General features: G+C 39.9%; 2 protein-coding genes across 6 annotated transcripts in view; one reads left to right on the top strand and one right to left on the bottom strand.

Annotated features, from left to right (window-relative positions):
- Nucleotides 1–18,510, bottom strand: part of LOC126376708 (uncharacterized) — a 251,230-nt gene that overhangs the window by 119,367 nt on the left and 113,353 nt on the right. The gene's annotated exons all lie outside the window — the stretch shown is intronic.
- The window catches only part of LOC126376539 (uncharacterized), a 68,609-nt gene that overhangs the window by 43,427 nt on the left and 6,672 nt on the right, over nucleotides 1–18,510 (top strand). For all 4 annotated transcript variants that reach the window (XM_050024002.1, XM_050024003.1, XM_050024005.1 and 1 more), the window contains 8 exons: nucleotides 702–851; nucleotides 2,410–2,505; nucleotides 6,498–6,611; nucleotides 8,087–8,253; nucleotides 8,909–9,107; nucleotides 17,014–17,172; nucleotides 17,670–17,740; nucleotides 18,315–18,488. In XM_050024002.1, the coding sequence (XP_049879959.1) occupies nucleotides 702–851; nucleotides 2,410–2,505; nucleotides 6,498–6,611; nucleotides 8,087–8,253; nucleotides 8,909–9,107; nucleotides 17,014–17,172; nucleotides 17,670–17,740; nucleotides 18,315–18,488 (1,130 nt within the window). The remainder of the gene's footprint in view (nucleotides 1–701; nucleotides 852–2,409; nucleotides 2,506–6,497; nucleotides 6,612–8,086; nucleotides 8,254–8,908; nucleotides 9,108–17,013; nucleotides 17,173–17,669; nucleotides 17,741–18,314; nucleotides 18,489–18,510) is intronic.

Raw genomic sequence — 18,510 nt, 5'->3', positions numbered from 1 at the left:
TATGTTATACCTGTCATTTTCTTATCTGCCGTAGAGGAAATGGACGGAAGATTGACAAGTGTTTTATTCAAAATCAATAAAATAGGCAACTCGCTGATATTTTAGTTAGTTGCAAGCAATTCGACGTGTCCTGTTAACTTAATTCTGTTGGGTTATTGGCTAATACAACATTTTGGGAGGGCTTGTTTAAATTTCTGCCTAAAATTGACTTGTGTTCCATAAATTTTATGCCTCTCGAACACACGGGTTTTTCCTTTTTGGCGGATAAGAAAATGACAGATATAACATAAAATAACATTAGTTGGTGTGTACTGAAACCAGCACCATTGTCCTTTTTCTTATCGTGTGGGTTGCGAGGTGGATTACGAGCCTCAACAACCCTGGTGTCAGGGTTATTATTGAGCCGCCAAAGGTCCCTGACATGACTCATGTAACGACTACATACTTACATCAGTAGTAACCGGGACCAACGGCTTTACGTGTCGTCCAAAGCACAGATCATTTTACTTTCGGACAATTAGGTGATCAGCCTGTAATGTCCTAACCAAGCTAGGGATCACAAGGTGATTTTTGTGATTTGTCCCCACCGGGATTCGAACTCGGGACCTCCTGATCGTGAGTCCGACGCTCAAACCACTGGACCACGAAGGCGGTATTATTATTTATGACTCGTTCATTGAGAACAATCTTGTTTGTCCCAGGTATTCCATCTACGCGACATACGCTGGGAGCGGCCGAGGTTCCTCTCCAAGTCGTTCCTGGCGTTCGTCACCTTCAACCTGATCAGCTACAGCTTGCTGGCCGCTGAGGTCGTCACCACCAACGTTGCTGACACCTCCGCCGAGAAGAGGGTGAGTTCTCTCGTGTGGGTTGCGAGATCAACGCCGGACGTCTAGAGGATTCGATCCCGGGATCCCGGTCATATTTTAGTTACAAAATTTTCGGGATTGAATTTAACGAATCCCGGGACTATCCCGGCATCCCGATATTAACTTTAGATAATCCCGAAATCCCGGGATTACAAAACAAGACCGGGATCGAATCCTCTACCGAGACGTCGTCAACCCTCGTGCCAGGGTTACTATTGAGCTGATATGGCTCACTATTAAACAGAGCAACATGGGGGTTAAAATGGCCACATCGAAGCAATTCATCTAAGAAAGCAATATTGCAATTTGACATTTGCGCATATAAAAGAAAGTGCGCAATGCAAACAAATGTCAAATAGCAATATTGCTTTCTTAGATAAATTGCTTCGATGTGGCCATTTTAACCCCCCAGTTCAGTACAATTATTGAATATATTTAAATAAGATAACATTTTACAATCGTCTCAATGCGCGGTGAGAATTAGATCTGTCAAAGCATGGTATAAGAAAACCAGGTATGCTCAATCCTATGACAAGCCGCCATTGCTAGCCCATTGATGACGTAAGTGTTACCATCAAATTTGTATATCCAACATTCCAAGGATGTATATTTTATTATTGAAAATTAAGGGAATTACTTCTTCTTATCTTGTGGCTTGTGAGGTGGAATACCGACCTCGTAAAACCTGGTGCCAGGGTTACTATTCAGCTGACATGGCTCATGTAACACTATTAAACAGTACGACCAGTTATTGGTACAACTGTTTTAAGTTTACGCGGTTATTATCATAATTAAAACACATAATATCGGGTTCTTATTATGGATCTACCTACTCTACTCCAATCTCATCAGTCATCCCGTGATCATGGCACTTGCAACAGTGTCGTAATATCGGGAGTCTCATATCCCTGATTTAGACGCGGTAAGAACCCGATATGTTTTAATTATTGGTCATCATCATCAGCCCATTAGCGTCCCCACTGCTGGGGCACGGGCCTTCCCTATGGATGGATAGGGAGATCGGGCCTTAAACCATCACGCGGGCCCAGTGCGGATTGATGGTTATTAACGACTGCTAACGGCTTAACGTGCCTTCCAAAGCACGGAGGAGCTCGAGATGAAAACTTCCTTTTTGTTTTGTGGTCACCCATCCTATGACCGGCCTTTGCGAAAGTTGCTTAACTTCAACAATCGCAGACCGAGCGCGTTAACCGCTGCGCCACCGAGCTCCTCAATTATTTAATTTTTTTTTCAATTATTGGTACAATTATTGATTATATTTCAATAAGGTAACATTTTACAATCTTCTCAATGCGCGGTAAGAATGAGGGCCTTTCCAATCGGCTATCCCCAAAAACACGATAGGTGGTGTTGTTAAGTTTTTTCTTCCTTTAAACTTCAAATCCAATGAATAATAGCATATTTTATCTTTGTTTTGGGTATAAATGCTGTGCTGTATAAATGCACTGGGATGTATATAGGCTGTTTGTGTATATTATGTTACGTGCGCAGTTTACTTACTTGCATTGTATTGTTGCAGAGCTTCTACCAGCACGTGTTTAATGGGTGCTACGCCGTCCTGCTGTTCATCGTGGTCATCTTCTTCCTGATATACGGCGTCGAAGTTTACTTCAAGGTAACATGTTTAAACGACCTCTGTGGTCCAGTGGTTGAGCGTTGGGCTCACGATCCGGAAGTCCCGGGTTCGAATCCCGATGGGGACATATCACAAAAATCACTTTGTGATCCCTAGTTTGGTTAGGACATTAAAGGCTGATCACCTGATTGTCCGAAAGGAAGGCACGTTAAGCCATTGGTCCCGGTTACTACTTACAGATATAAGTACGTAGTCGTTATATGAGCCATGTCTGGGGCCTTTGGCGGCTCAATAGTAACCAAGGTTGTGATGAGGTCGTTGATCCATCTCACAACCGACACGATAGAAGAAGAGTCGCATATATGGCAGTAATAACTGGATAGATAGCACAATAGGCAACCTTCTTAGAAGTCAATGCATTGGAGAGGATGGTACAATACAAAAAAAAAATACTCATCAATCATTTAGTGCAAATCAATAGTATACGAGGTCTTCCTTCCTGCCTCAATCGGGGCTTCGCAGGGCTGTCTTGAACTTGAGGCACGCAAATCGTCAATTACACAATACAATACAACATTATCTCTTTTATGGCACGCAATAATCGTGGTGTATGGACAAGGCTTTGCATGGCGTCACATAATAGATAATATATTGCTTTTTGGTTGTATAGTGACGTATCGAGTGAGTTTGGCCGTGTTGTTTTTTGTGAATTCTACTTTATGAGTTTTAATTTAATGTTAGGGTCATAGATAATAATTGATACCACGCGGTTTACAGGACAACGAGACACAATAAATTGATCTTACTTAAGATCTTTTTATAGTGTGGGTTGTGGGGTGGAATACCAGCCTCATCAACCCTGGTGTCAGGGTTATGATTGAGCCGCCAAAGGCTCCTGACACGGCTCATGTAACGATTACTCACTTACATCAGTAAATAGTACCCGGGACCAACGGCTTAACGTGCTTTCCGAAGCACGGATCATCTTACTTTCGGACAATCAAGCCTGTAATGTCCTAACCAAACTAGGGATCACAAAGTGAATTTTGTAATATGTCCCCACCGGGATTCGAACCCGGGACCTCCGGATCGTGAGCCCAACGCTTAACCACTGGCCCACGGAGGTCGTTTTAGTTGACAAGGTAGTGAAGAAGTAGGTTTTAAAATTCAATCTCATTTTCCAAAGAACAAATACAAAGACCACAATTTGATGGGGCTAGAAGTCTGGGTTAAAGATAAATTATAAAATGCTAATCTAGAAATAGAAGGCAATTTAGGATCATTAAATTCAGTCTCATTTTTCTTTTTAAATGATTTACGAATTTAAATTAAGAATTACATAACAAATAGTGCGACGTTTGACCACGTTTATGGATGACGTCATACGTCTCTTTGTAGGGAAATCCACGTAGGGTTTTTTTTTTTGAAAAATATCATTCGAATGTGATTTTTGTTAACAAAACCTCGCAAAAGACACGCTAGTTTCAATCCAGATTAAAAAATGAAAACTAAATTTTCAAAAAAAGAATGTTATTTTTCAAAACGGCGCGTTCGTGGTTTACGATATGACTCGACGATAATAAAATATTTCGCGTGAGAAATTCCCATTTCCGTCAACTATTCGATCCATTTTTAAAATGCAAATAAACGTATTCCATATTTAAACTACTACGTCGTTGTTATGGGAACTTTACAGAGGTGATCTATTGTCACTCATTCATTGTATCTGAGTCATTGAGTCAACTCATCTGCACATTACTAGCGGAAGGTCCGTCCTTTGTAAACTGCGATCAGAATGAATATATTGTTTTGAATGTAGATCTTGTCTTTATATACAGGGTGTTAGTGAAACCGTAATCATTTGAGGGATTATTCAGACCATTCTGAGTTGATATCAAGTGGAATTTTCCGACAAGAAATTGTGAACTCAGAATCAAGGCCTGAATTATCATCCCCCAAACTTTTTATTACAGTGTCACTAACACCCTTACGTACCCGTATGGGGTGTAAGTGACATAGTAAAGAATGCTGAGGGGGATGATTCAGCTCATGATGACGACGGAAAATTCCACTTGATATAAAAAAAGTCATCATCATCAGCCCATTACCGTCCCCACTGCTGGGACACGGGCCTTCCCTATGGATGGATAGGGAGATCGGGCCTTAAACCATCACGCGGGCCCAGTGCGGATTGATGGTTATTAACGGCTGCTAATGCAGCCGGGACCAACGGCTTAACGTGCCTTCCAAAGCACGGAGGAGCTCGAGATGAAAACTTTTTTTTTTGTGGTCACCCATCCTATGACCGGCCTTTGCGAAAGTTGCTTAACTTCAACAATCGCAGACCGAACGCGTTTACCGCTGCGCCAACGAGCTCCTCAATATATAAAAAAGTAACAGTAATTTATTAAACCCAAAACAACACACAGAAGGCTAACGTCCAAGGAAGTGAAGTTACTTAGTTAGTGGGCTCTGCTTTCCGCATTTAGACTGTAAGATGGCCCATTATGCGTGCTATTGTTGATTACGTAAGCCAACCTAACTCCTTCCAGAAGCTCAGCAACATCTGCAAATAGAAAAACTCCTCCAAAGCATCACACCGAGGCAAAGTGCCCAAAAGATTGGCAGCATTTCCCCTTTGAACAGCTCTTGCCAGCCCTTGGGTCATGCGTTGCCTCGACAAGACGATCCGAAAGGTCTTTAATGAAACTTTTTGTCTCCGGGCCAAATGGTCCCATCGTCTCAACTTGATATTAACACAGAATCATAATCTGAATCGCCCCCTCAGTATTCGTTACGATGTCACTAACACCCTGTATTAATCTTCTCCTTATACTATATAGGTATTGTAGTTTGGAGTGATGTGTAAATTTGTTCAGTCGTGTTTAACACGTCTGTCTGTTTATTTAAAACATGTTGAACTTGCTATTAGGTGTCGGGTAAGATCTGGTGCTTATTGTTTTGTTAAGGTCCAATGCATCTTTAGATACGTTTGAGGAGGTTCGTTTTGTTATTAGTTTGCATCATCATCATCTTGTCGGTGTAGCATTCTCGATGCTTGTCTATCAAAGGCAAATTCTTCCACTTCCTTCGAGCTTCTGAGGAGGCTTCTGAGCTTCTGGAAGGAGTCCTTACGTAGTCAAAAATAGCACGCATAATGGGCCATCTCAGAATCTAAATGCGGAAAACAGAGCCCACTAACTAACTCCACTTCCTTCGAAGTTCGCCTTCTCTTTAATCTGAATGAAAACCTACTATACTAGATTTCCGTGGGAATGTTCCAATATCCTGTTGCAACTACATACATACATACATAAACTCACGCCCGTAATCCCTAATGGGGTGGGCAGAGCCACAAGTAATCAAAGACAACTTGCAGCCACTGTTGATACGATGTTGTAAGCTGGATATGATGAACCTTATGGTGATAAGGGATCAGCCTATCGCCCATAACATTAGTCCATCATGTTAGAGGACACAATCCCTCTGTCGGTTTTTACGACATGCCCGGGAAGACAAGCAGCTGAGCCTTTTTAACCCCACTGGTCATTCTTTAAAACATCCTAGATTTGATCGCGGTGTGTTCGCCTGCACCTTTTTTTATTTCTTATTTAATTTTACTTTCATAGTTTTACTGTGTAATAGCTCTTGCGTCTTGTCAATTGACTCGTGCACTAGGTTCAAGATAAATTATGAAATTCTGATTACTAAATAAAGACAGATCTAAAACTAACGAAAAACACTTTCTTTTTAACTTATTTGTGAATTTTAATTAAGAAAAACGTAATAATAAGTCCGACATTTTATCACGTTTTTCTATGACGTCACCGTGTTCTTTTTCATACAAATTCCAGAGTAATTATGTGTTTTGACGTTTAGTAATAAGTAACTGATTTGACTAGTTGGAAACCAGCCTATTTGTGGTTCTCATCCATAGAGTACTTCCAGGGACAGACTAGTCCACAATAAGTCAGGATAGGATAGTGGGAATGTACTTACAGCTATTTAACAGCGACTGTTGCGTGTTGCAGCTTCGCGGCGAGTTCCTGAAGGAGACCAAAGTTTGCACCATTATATCACCACGACCAGGACCCTCCACGGCGGCAGACGGAGACGATGTGCAGGACACGCTCGTCACTAAGCAGGTATGAATCAATATCAAACCAAAATCGAAAACTGTTTTAAGCCATGTATCATTTGAAAGGATCTGTCACTTTGATCGGGATGTGTTCTTGAACCGCGATATCCGTCATAGCCCTGTTCTGAGAACGGGTGACTTACGGTCACGAGTACTAATATGTATACACTTTGAAACCATGTCACATTAACTTTTTTGACAAATTAAACCGTAAGTCTCATTGAATATCAAACATGATAGTGCGATAGGGTTCTAAAGTGGGTACATGATATTGCTCATGACTGTACATTGTAGTGTCACAGGTTCCAATCCCGGCTCGGGCTCTGAATTCCACTTTATCTCATCTAGCCTGAGGTGTCCCATTGCTCGGCAAAGGCTTCCCTCTATTTCTTCCAGGATTCTCTCTCTAGTTCCTCCGGCCAGCCTTCCAGGAAAGCTTCTAAAAATACGGCTTTATGAGTTTGAATTCATGTTTGGATTATAAATAAAATTGATATCACCTGGTTAAGATAATTGATATCCCATTGTACCCAGATTTTGGGCCTGGTTAATGGCATTAAGCTCACCCCTTATTACATAGCTGGCGAGGAGTGGGTGTATATACTATATCTATAATTCACTTCTGCCTGCCACTTTGGGGATCAATCTACAGTACATTCTCCCAGTCATAAACTATGGTGTTATTGGAGATGGCGATATCCTTTAGTGGATTTTTACGACACGACTCTGATCAATCGTATATATTTATTTCCAGTCCTTCAAAGAATGACCTTTTTATTTTTTATTTGTTTGAATAACGTTGGGTTCAGGACAGAAGTTTACAAGCCTTTGTGTGGATTGAGCGGAATCCTGTACCCAGCAATGGGACGTATATAAGATATTTATATAATAAAAAGTTCTTACATGATCATACAAGAAAAGAACAGTATACAAGTAGGACAGAAGACAAGGTATACGTAGGTATTTGGGTCGTTCTTCTTTTTTATCGACAATAAAAAGACATTTTCTCGATTTATCGGATTTAACATCTTTAAAATTATAACGGCAATAAATATTTTAAAACATCATATAAAGATGTGTCTGTAGAGGACTATTTAGTGGTTCTCTTTATCTTGGTAACATACTTTTCTTTGCAGGCGCATTCCAAAAAATATTGTGACAGAGTGGCCCTTTTCATCGGAGACAGCATTTCAATTTACCACTCTGTCACATAATTTTGTGAAAAACGATCAAGCTACGTTAATAACTAATTGAGGAACCGATTAGTATTTTGCTTGTATTTTGAGTATAATAAGATAACTATATTTTTGGACAATCAAAACATGAAATAAAATTCTAAAACATAACTTATCAGAAGCAGAACGAAGGACAGATCATTGTCGATAAAAAAGAAGAACAACCCATTTATGTTTATGTTATTATGAAGATTGCCATCAGCCAGTCCTATTGAACCTTAAGTTCACAAACCGATATCTTCTACAGGGCATCCAAACGGACCTGGCGGACGCCAGCGGCGTGGTTGATCCGAAGAGCGTGAACCAGTCACAGCTGCATCAGTCCCGCGTCGGGCTCGTCAGCCAGGCGTTGATGCTGATCCTCATCGCCGGCTTCCTCGCCAGCGAGACGCTCAGCGAGTTCTGGAAGACAAAGTGAGTGACACTCTTAACTTATAACTAGCTTCAAGTGAACAGGTAGATTTGAAGAGCTGCCCTGCACCAGTCTTGGAAGACCAAGACTATACATACTTCCAGGGTCTTCTCTTCGAAATTCAAAAGGAAATTCATATATTGTTCAGTCTTCTCCTAAATCAATAAGAAATACGAGTTAGAAGTAGCTAAATTCGATGGGGTGCGAGAAAGCCAGGGGAAGATATTGAGTCATCATCATCATCATAATCATCTTCCTAGAATTATCCCGTTTTTACAGGATCCGCTTACCTAACCTGAAGATTTGACAGGTCCGGTTATTCACAGAAGCGGTTGCTTGTCTGACCTTCCAACGCGCGAAGGGAAAACCAGCCCAATACAGCTAGGTCACGTACCTCCGAAAAGCATTTCACGAGAATCTGGGTTTCCTCACGAAGTTTTCTTGATATTGAGTACACGACGCAATAAGAAAACACTTGATCACCGCTCCCTTTTACACCGGATTGTTCGTACATCCTACATTCATTTAAGCAACATTTATACAAAGACTCCCAATTTTCCGTGCTTGCCACAATAAATGGGTCTTGATTCTCGATACAAATCCCTCAACGGATTTCTAGAATCTGACACTAAAACCAAGCTCTCATGTTTGTTCCAGAGTGCCAGTAGTTTCCCGCAACTGGCACGACCTGGTGTTCCGCCTGGCGGAGATCGGCGTCGCGCTATGGTTCCCGTGCGTGCTCTGGAACTCGATGGCACCCGAGCGGCTGTGGCTGCTCAACCCTCGCCGCCTGCTGTCGCGGCAGCTCGACGACGCTCGCCTGGCCGACCTGCTCGCGCACCACCACGATACCAAGGTACGTCATTGCTCCAGGGTACGTCATCAAAACCTTGCTGCTCAAGCCACGTCAAGGGTCTAAGCTACGCCAGCAAAGGTTCAAAATGACGCGTTATAAACATGATCGTGAGATATCAAGACTTCTTCTATCGTGTGGGTTATGACGTCGATGACGAACCTCACATTAATTTAAAAGATGTGTTGGTGTTGTAGTTTCTTGTCATTTCTTCTCCTCAGCCATTGCTTGCGAAATGACGTCGATTCAAAAATGTTAAATTGACCTTCAGCAAGTAATATGATAATTACGTTGTATATAGGATTCTGATTGGCAACAACCCTGGTGCCATAGTTATTATTGAGCCGTTAAAAGCTCCTGACACGGCTCAAGACTTTATCATAACAAGATTGCTGCTAAACTTTCCTCACCTTGAGCTAAATCCAGTACTTCCAAAGCAAGAACTGCATTTATGTTTCCTTTCCTTCCGTGACGAACACTGTCCTTGGACAGAACGAGGGATGGCTGCAGCTGATAGCTAGGCATGGTGTATAATTGAAAGAATCCAAAGACCACAAATTGATGAGGCTAGAAGACTGGGTGAAAGATAAATTATAAAATGCGAATCTAGAAATAGAAGGCAGTCTAAGCTGATCAAAATTCAATCTCATTTTTGATTTTGACCGATTTTCGAATTTTAATTAAGGATTACATAACAAATAGTACGGCGTTTGACCACGTTTATTGATGACGTCTTACGTGTGGTTTTCTATACAAACTCCGTAGGAATGTATCGTTTCGACGTTTCGTAAAAGGTATTTCATTGTGTGTCGCGCAGTAGCAGTAACTGTCAGTACTATTCAGAGGCGGAGGACAGGAGTCCTAGTACGGCTTTGAAATAGACTACTCTGGGCGCCATCCCACTCGCGTCAGACAGAGTACTGCGGGGCGGAAGGCAAGAGGGAAACCACTGCCCTATTTTTCCCTAAAAAGTAGCATGGAGAATGCTATACGGTCAAGAGCGTGGCTCTTAAATTTGTGATGAGATAGTCCGTGCGTCTTGGAGGTACGAGTATGTACCTAACCTGTATTGAGCTGGTTTTCCCTTCGCAGGTTGGCAGGTCAGACAGGCAGTTGCTTCAGGTTAGGGCCGCTTACGTATTTTACAAAGGAATAAAAATGCTCTTTAATTAGCTACATTGACAGCTGTTGGCGTTAATAGCTGTATAAATTGTAAGGTAATTATGAGATTGTCTTAAGGGCATTCGGTGCATATGTGTAAATTGCACATAATATTATGTTTTGTTCAGCCAGATTGAAGCTTGTAATCATCATAACGGCCTCCATGGTCCAGTGATTGAGCATTGGGCTCTTTAACCGGATGTCCCGGATTCGAAACCCGGTAGGGTCATATCACTTTGGGATCCCTGCAGAGTCTGCATGAAAACAGCGAATGCTATCAATCAATCAATCAATCATTTATTTGCCAGAATACAATTTACAAAAGATGGTATAGTATTACGGTAGGTCATAGTATTCAACCTTAACTAGGCATGCAAATATTTTAACAATTTGAAAACATAACTTCCAATCATAATAAATTTAAAATTTTACGTTTTAAAAGACAAATAATCGTTTAAATCATAAAAACAATTCTCCAACAACCAATTTGTCAATGTTTTCTTAAAACAGCTTCCTTCCAATGACTTCAGACAATCCGGTAGTTTATTATATATTAAAATACATAAGTTAAAAACATTTTTTTCATAAATAAAACACCTGGAAGGGGGCTGATATAGCATGTCTTTATACTGTGCTCTAACATGTCTGTTTGAACGTTCTCTACGGAGTTGGAATATATGTTGATTACATTTAACAAATAAGCATAATATATCCTTAATGTACATGCATGGCAAGGGCAAGATCCTAGATATACGTCGAAGTCCTTGATATATTTCGCGCCGCGTGCCGCGAGAGCTGGTTTACTTAAGACATTACGAACTAAGTAAGATGATCCGTGCTTTGGAGGGCATGTAGTCATTACTCTTGAGGGACTCTCCAGGCTACGTTCACCAAAAACAATATAGATGGCGTTGTGCAGCTTTTACGTGATAATTATGTATTTTCTCATCACTCGGGTACACATTTATTCCAAAATACAGTGTATTGGCAGAAGCAATACAGGGTGTTAGTGACATCGTAACGAAAACTTTGAGGGATGGTTCAGGCCATGATTCTGAGTTGATATCAAGTAGAAATTTCCGTCGCAAAAGTATGGATTGGAAAATAATTCAAAAGAAAAGAAAAATTTTCATGAATTTTTTGACACGAAATTCCACTTGATTTTAACTCAGAATCATGGTCTGAATCAACCCCCTTAGTATTCGTTACGATGTCACTAACACCCAGTATAAAAAAAAAATGTTGCGTGATATTTGGATCACATTATGTATAGAATTATGTTGCTACATATATTGCTTCTCTTTATTTTGATCAGAATAATGGGTGGACGATGTAATTGTGCCTGAAGTAATACAAAGGGTCATCATAAGATGAGGGACAGGTTACGTTTTCCAAAATAAAGATAAGATGGCACTGTTCAGATTTAACGTGATTACTTAGGTAATTTCTCATTGATCGGAACATGATTATTTAAATTTACTATTGGCAAAAGCTTATACAGGGTGTTAGTGACATCGTAACGAATACTCAGAGGGATGATTCAGACCATGATTCTGAGTTAATATCAAGTGGAATTTTCCGTCGCAAAATTCATGTTATTTTTTTAGTTTTTTTTAAATTATTTTCAATTTTATACTTTTGCGGTGGAAAATTCCACTTGATATTAACTCAGAATAATTAGCTGAATCATACCTCTCAGTATTCGTTACAATGTCACTTACACCCCATACAAGTACATACAGTAGCCATACAAGTAGGTATGGGTGTTAGTGACACTGTAACGAATACTGAAGGGGATGATTCAGACCATGATTCTGAGTCGATATCAAGTGGAATTTCCTGTCGGAGAAGTCATGAAAATTTTAGAGCTTATTTAAATTATTGTCCGTTCCATACTTTTGCGACGGAAAATTCCACTTGATATCAAGTTAGAATCATGGCCTGAATCATCCCTCAAAGTTTTCGTTACGATGTCACTAACACCCGATATATATTTAAAATTAGTTCTTACTTCATATTTTGATCAGAATAATTATTGGTGGAAGATGTGCTGTGCCTGGGTATAATAGCAAGGAACATTATTTATACCCAAAAACAAAGATAAAAAGATGCATATGTATATTTATTAATTTAAAGGGATAGTAACAAATTATTCTATATCAGATTTACAAATGGTAAAAACATGTTGTTAGTTAAGAGTGTTTTTGTAATTATTTCTTTTTATTTTGGTGCAATAAAGTGTATTTGTATTGTATTGTGTAACAGCCTCCGTGGTCTAGTGGTTAGAGCGTTAGGCTCAAGATCTGGAGGTCCGGGTTCGATTCCCGATGGGGAAATTGTCGAAATCACTTTGTGAGACTGTCCTTTGTTTGGTAAGGACTTTTCAGGCTTGAATCACCTGATTGTCCGAAAAAGTAAGATGATTCCGTGCTTCGGAGGGCACGTTAAGCCGTTGGTCCCGGCTATTAGCCGTAAAAACACCTCCACCAACCCGCAGTGGAGCAGCGTGGTGGAGTGTGCTCCATACCCCCTCCGGTTGATTGAGGGGGGGCCTGTGCCCAGCAGTGGGACGTATATAGGCAGTTTATGTTATGTTATTGTGTATTGTATGTTGCAAGCCAATTACAACTATCCGCGGTCCACGGTATTATCCATGAAATTAGAAGGTTAAACTAAGAAATATGTGTACAGCGCCATCTACATTGTGTTTGAGGAACGTATGCTGGATCTCCCTCATTGTCAATAAATATACCGACGACCTCATGTCCGATAACGTTCAGTCCGAGCTTTATCTTAATTTTGTTATTGTTGTTGTCGTAAATTATGTCTCTAAAGATAATGACATTTGCTAAAACATTAATAGTTTAAATAATCAGTAATCGGGCAGATGTATTCAAAGTAGGAAGTAGTGTAGCCGAATAATCGATTAATTAATGGAGCCCCTATATAATCGAAATACCTTTCGATTATACAAAGAATTATTTGAGGTTTACGCGGTTATTATCATAATTAAAACACATAGTACCTGATTTTAACGCGGTAAGAATCCGGTATATATCGATAAACTAAACGATAAAAATCGATTAATCGATATGACTGGAGAATTTTAAATATCGATATTAATTTGCAGTCTAAAATAATCGATTATTAAATTGATTTGTGGGGAACACTAGTAAGGAGCACTAGATGTTTAAATTGTTGCTGTTAAAGTGTTTAAAGTGAAGAAGTGTTGTGATAATATTATGGAGATATTGTTTAGAAATGGTGTTTTTTAATGCAATGTGGGAATTGAAGTAACGCCTATGTTTTGGAACGATGATGGTCAAAGTACAGAGTACCTACGTGATAGTGCGCTTTGCAACTTAATAGAATTATAGGCTATTTGACAACTTCGTCAAATGTGATACTTTTTCATCATCACTAATAAGTAAGATGATCTGTTCTTTGGAAGGCACGTTAAGCTGTTGGTCCCGGTTACTACTTACTGATGTAAGTACGTAGTCGTTACATGAGTCATGTCAGGAGCCTTTGGCGGCTCAATAGTAACCCTGACACCAGGTTTGATGAGGTTAGTAATCCACCTCACAACCCACACGATAGAAGAAGATCATCGCTAATTTAAAAGCCACGCTCTTAGGGCAGTGATTTCCCCCTTGCCTTCCGCCCCGCAGTACTCTGTCTGACGCGAGTGGGATGGCCCCCAGAGTAGTATATTTCAAAGCCGCACTAGGACTCCTGCCCTCCGTCTCTGAATAGTAGATATACTTTTTACGAAACGTCAAATCGAAATTTTCATTAGAGTTTGTATGGAAATACTGTCTGTCCCGTGACGTCAATGAAAGCGGTCAAACGTCGTACTCATTCTCACTTAATTCATAAATAAAACTCGAAAGCAAGTCAAAAAGGTAAATTTTATCTATCTTTGGTCATTGTTGATTGGATTCTATTTCTAGATTAGCATTTTATAATTTGTCTAGTCAAAAGCTTATGTATTTGAAATCATTTTTTCTCAAACGATATAGTTTTTGTGCAATAAAAACTCGGACGGTACTTGAACCCGCAGCTCTTGTCAAGCAGGGACGAGCGATTTAAAAAAAGAAACAATAAGGTGTATAGGCGATACGGCACGAAATCCCAAAAGTATCTGCAGGTTAATTTCGCCACTAAATATGTTGTGAGTTTATTGTTGTATTGCTGTCCCCTCCACCAACCCGCACTGGAGCAGCGCGGTGGAGTATGCTCCATACTCCCTCCCATTGACAGAGGTGAGGCCTGTGCACAACAGTGGGACCTATTTTTTTGTAATTTGCCGCAAATATACTACTTGGCCGGACAAATAGGGAGTGCTGAGTGCTCTCAACCTGTACACAATTCACCACAACTGGCCTGAAGGTTCCCAGTTGGGAGCGAACCTGGGCTCAGTAGTTCAGGTCTGATAGGATTATATTATAAGAATTAATCGAATATAATTCTTTAAAATGTAATCCACTCAGATGCCGGCGCATATTATATATATATATATATATATATATATATATATATATATATATATATAAGCTATTTACGTATGTATTTCTGTATGTGCTTGTTGTATTCGGCGAATCTCGTCTAGGAACGAAGTCCGAATGTCTTTTTACCCTACTGCCAAAGAGGATTCTTTAGTCAGCTCGGCCCCATCATAAAATCGGCCCAGTGGCCGAGTTGACGTAACGTATTTTCGTATTAGTTATTTTTGGTAAACTCGGCCCCCAATTAAAAAAAAAAAAACAATTGTTAAGTTGAAATCCATGTACAGTCAAGTACGAAAATATTAGGGACAAAAAACACCATGTGTTGATCAAATTTTGTAATAAAAAATCTTTTTTTTTTTTTTTTTTTTTTTTATTTATTTATTGTTGAAAACATTTTACATAAGGATACAATTGAATCGCATTGCTAAACCTTGCAGGTTTGTCTCAATGCAATATTCCGCTATTGTTACAGTTTGTACTTCAGAAGTATACCATTACTTAATTAATAACACTATTCAACAAATAAAGTACACATGTCAAACGCCAAACGCATACATGGACGAAAGAACCGGTAGAATAGGTAATTCGCCACAAGTGAGGCGCATCATACCTACGTATGAGCGGGCGATTCCGAGAAACTGGCAAGCAGCAAACAAGTAAACAAGATAGTAAACAGGGTGCTCCAAATTCACACATCAAGTCACATACTTTGTAGGTTTTTAAACATGTACCTTTTTAATATATTGTTGAGGTTTTTTGGTGGTCTTAACTTGGTACACCGAAAAATCTGTTTAAAACGTTTAATGTGTTTAAAGTCGTTAGAAAAAAGACGATACTTATTGACTTTTCTCCGTATCTGTACTAATTATGAAATTTGTCAGAGGGTCGAGTTGACCGATTCAAAATGTACATTAGGTAGACTCGGCCCCCGGGTCGAGTGAGATGGGGCCGACTGACTAAAGAGCCCAAGGAGGGTTATGTGTTTGTTGTTGGACATGTTGTGTCCTTCCATTACATTTTGTCGAGGGTCGTCCTGTCTTCAGCTTATGCTATGCTTTGTCGTCGTCGTATTTGGGTTGCTATAGAAATATATAAGTATTTATTTTTAAATTGCGGTTACGTGTGTTTTGAGTCACCGCAACACGCTTGTCAATGTAGTATGCCTTGTTCACAATCCATAAAATATAAATTAAGAATGTAATAAAGTTTTTTTAAACGTTTAAGAAAATTAACAGTCAAGATTTTTTTAAGATTTTGTCCGTTAAATAATAAAAAAAATGTAGAAAAAAATGATTTTACATTTTTTTATAGAGAATTAGGGATGCATAATGATGTTTCTTTTTTATTGTAATTACAATTGATTATAGTTAAAAATTTTGACATTAAATAAATATTTAATGAAGTAATAAAAACAACATATATTGCAAACAAGAGTACGTAAACTTGTGACATAATCACTTGAAATGCACTCACAAATAATAAACAAACTCTTAATTTTTAGTTTTTTTAATCACAGAATTCTTAAGAAAAGCTTAAACACGAAATGATTGGGAGTGTTTGACAAGTCTTCTTATTTTTGAATGAGTTCTTAAGAAAAGCTTAAAACATGAAAATATAGGGGAGGTGTTTGACAAGTCTTCTTATTCTAGACAATAGCAGAGTTCCGGAGTATGTCCATGAGTGACAAGCTATACTACATTGTGGGGGTGTTCTGGTACTGGCAGTGGGTCGCGCTGAGGGTCGTTTGCAGTGTCCTTGTCAAGCCCAGGGAAATCACTGGGGTCGATGTAGAGGGCGACGCTGATGAGCTGCCTGCCAAAGTTAAGGTGAGTTTCTAAGGCCGGTTGCAATTTGGTGTTCTTGTACGTATTAGTTTCGTGCGTACGCGAGTACATACGAACACGCAGGAAAAGTCACAACAGGTGCGAGTTTGCTGCTTGGTCAAAAGCGCGGTCGGCCTAATACCTTTAGGTTCAGCGGCTATATTGTGTGGTTTTGGTATAGTATGTTTATGGATTATGTTATTACAATAGATTAAGGTTATTTTAGATGCTTTTGACGATAAATTTGCGATGATCGACCTAAGATTTTTTTTAACGATGTTTTATGTAGAGGCACGTGTCATTTATGATGTATAATTTCACCTCAGAAACTGGGTAAGTTTCGGTGTGTGAATATTTTTAATTGTAAAATCGTTATGTCTAAAAAAACCTACTAAAAAAATTTGTTCACGTCAGAATGTGGAGACGGACTCCCTGGTGGGCAGCGTGGGGTCGGGCCGCGACTGCTGGATCTGCTACGACGGCGCACGCGCAGAGCCGCTCATACGACCGTGCCGCTGCACCGGGGACGTGGCCGCCGTGCACCACGACTGCCTGCGACGCTGGCTCGTTGAGGTACGTACATATACATACATAGAAGCAGACTAGCAGCCGATCCCTTCATAAATAAAAAAAAAGTATATTAGGTTTTTAATTTGTAAATTCATCGTTCAAAGATTATATTGAAAATACGTACTTATTACTTCGTGCGAAGTTTAAATTATACAAGTTCATATTCCCTCCCTATTATAGTAAGAGAGAGACAGGTACATGACACAGAAATGCAGGATATGTGTGTGAACATAACACTTAACATAACTTAAGCTCACGACTATATCCCAATTGTGGTAGTCAGAGTGCAAGATGAACTGAGTACCCACACCTCACCGAGCTTTCTGTTAGACTAACGTGATATGTTAAGTAAATACTGCACTTGATATAAATTAATATCTCATTGGTGCAAGTCCGGCATTGGGGTTCGAATAGGCGCTCCCTGTTTGAGAAGAAAGCCGATGTACGACAGGATAACAGTGACTATTTATAGTAGTTAATATTAGTGTGTATTGTTACAGAGCGCGGCTACCCCTGACGGCCTCAAATGCAAGGTTTGCAACACGCCCTACATCGTGCAGGAGACTAATAGGTACATGTATATTCTTAATCGGATAACTCTTCTCGGATCGGATAACTATACAATACAATACAAATATACACTTTATTGCACCAAAATAAGAAGAAATAATTACAAAAAGTTAATTAAATACATTATCGGCCTTATCGCTTAAAGCTATTTCTTCCAGACAACCATAAGGTGAGGAAAAATGTAAAAAAAAATTGAAAGATTGCGGATACAAACTATAAGTACCACTTACCAATAAATACATGCAAATAAACTATCTATTCGGTAACAACAAAATGTTTCATGCGCACAAGGTTTGACGAAAGGGACGTGCATATTGTACGTTCCTGGACAAATCTGTAGAGAAATTGTATTTTTTTAAATCAATACCAATGCCGACCTAATATCAATACCGATATCAATGTTAAGCTGAACTATATCTGTGACTCCCGTGTCACAGAATACCAGCAAAACAAAAAAAAAAAAAAAACACAAAAATGTTGGTGAAAGCAACTTCTATCTCATCATACTGAAATGTCAGGGTTTGTCGGTGAAAGGGGTATGAATATCGTGCTAACTGTGAATGTTGACGTTGCAGAGTGGAGTGGGAGCGCGGCTTCACGTGGTCGCACTGGCTGCGCACGGGCGCGGCCGTGGCGTGCATGGTGGGCGCGGGCGCCGCGGGCTGGGTGTGCGCGCAGCTGTTCACGTCGCCCGTCGTGCGGGTGCTGGCGGCCGGCGCCGCGCTGCTCGTCTGCTACGTCGCTGTGAGGTACGACATGGCTTGCGGAGCG

The sequence above is a fragment of the Pectinophora gossypiella genome, chromosome 21, assembly GCF_024362695.1.
Source record: "Pectinophora gossypiella chromosome 21, ilPecGoss1.1, whole genome shotgun sequence".
NCBI classification, from domain to species: domain Eukaryota; kingdom Metazoa; phylum Arthropoda; class Insecta; order Lepidoptera; family Gelechiidae; genus Pectinophora; species Pectinophora gossypiella.
Note: the sequence above shows the minus strand (reverse complement) of the source record. Positions and strands in the feature narration are given on the sequence as shown.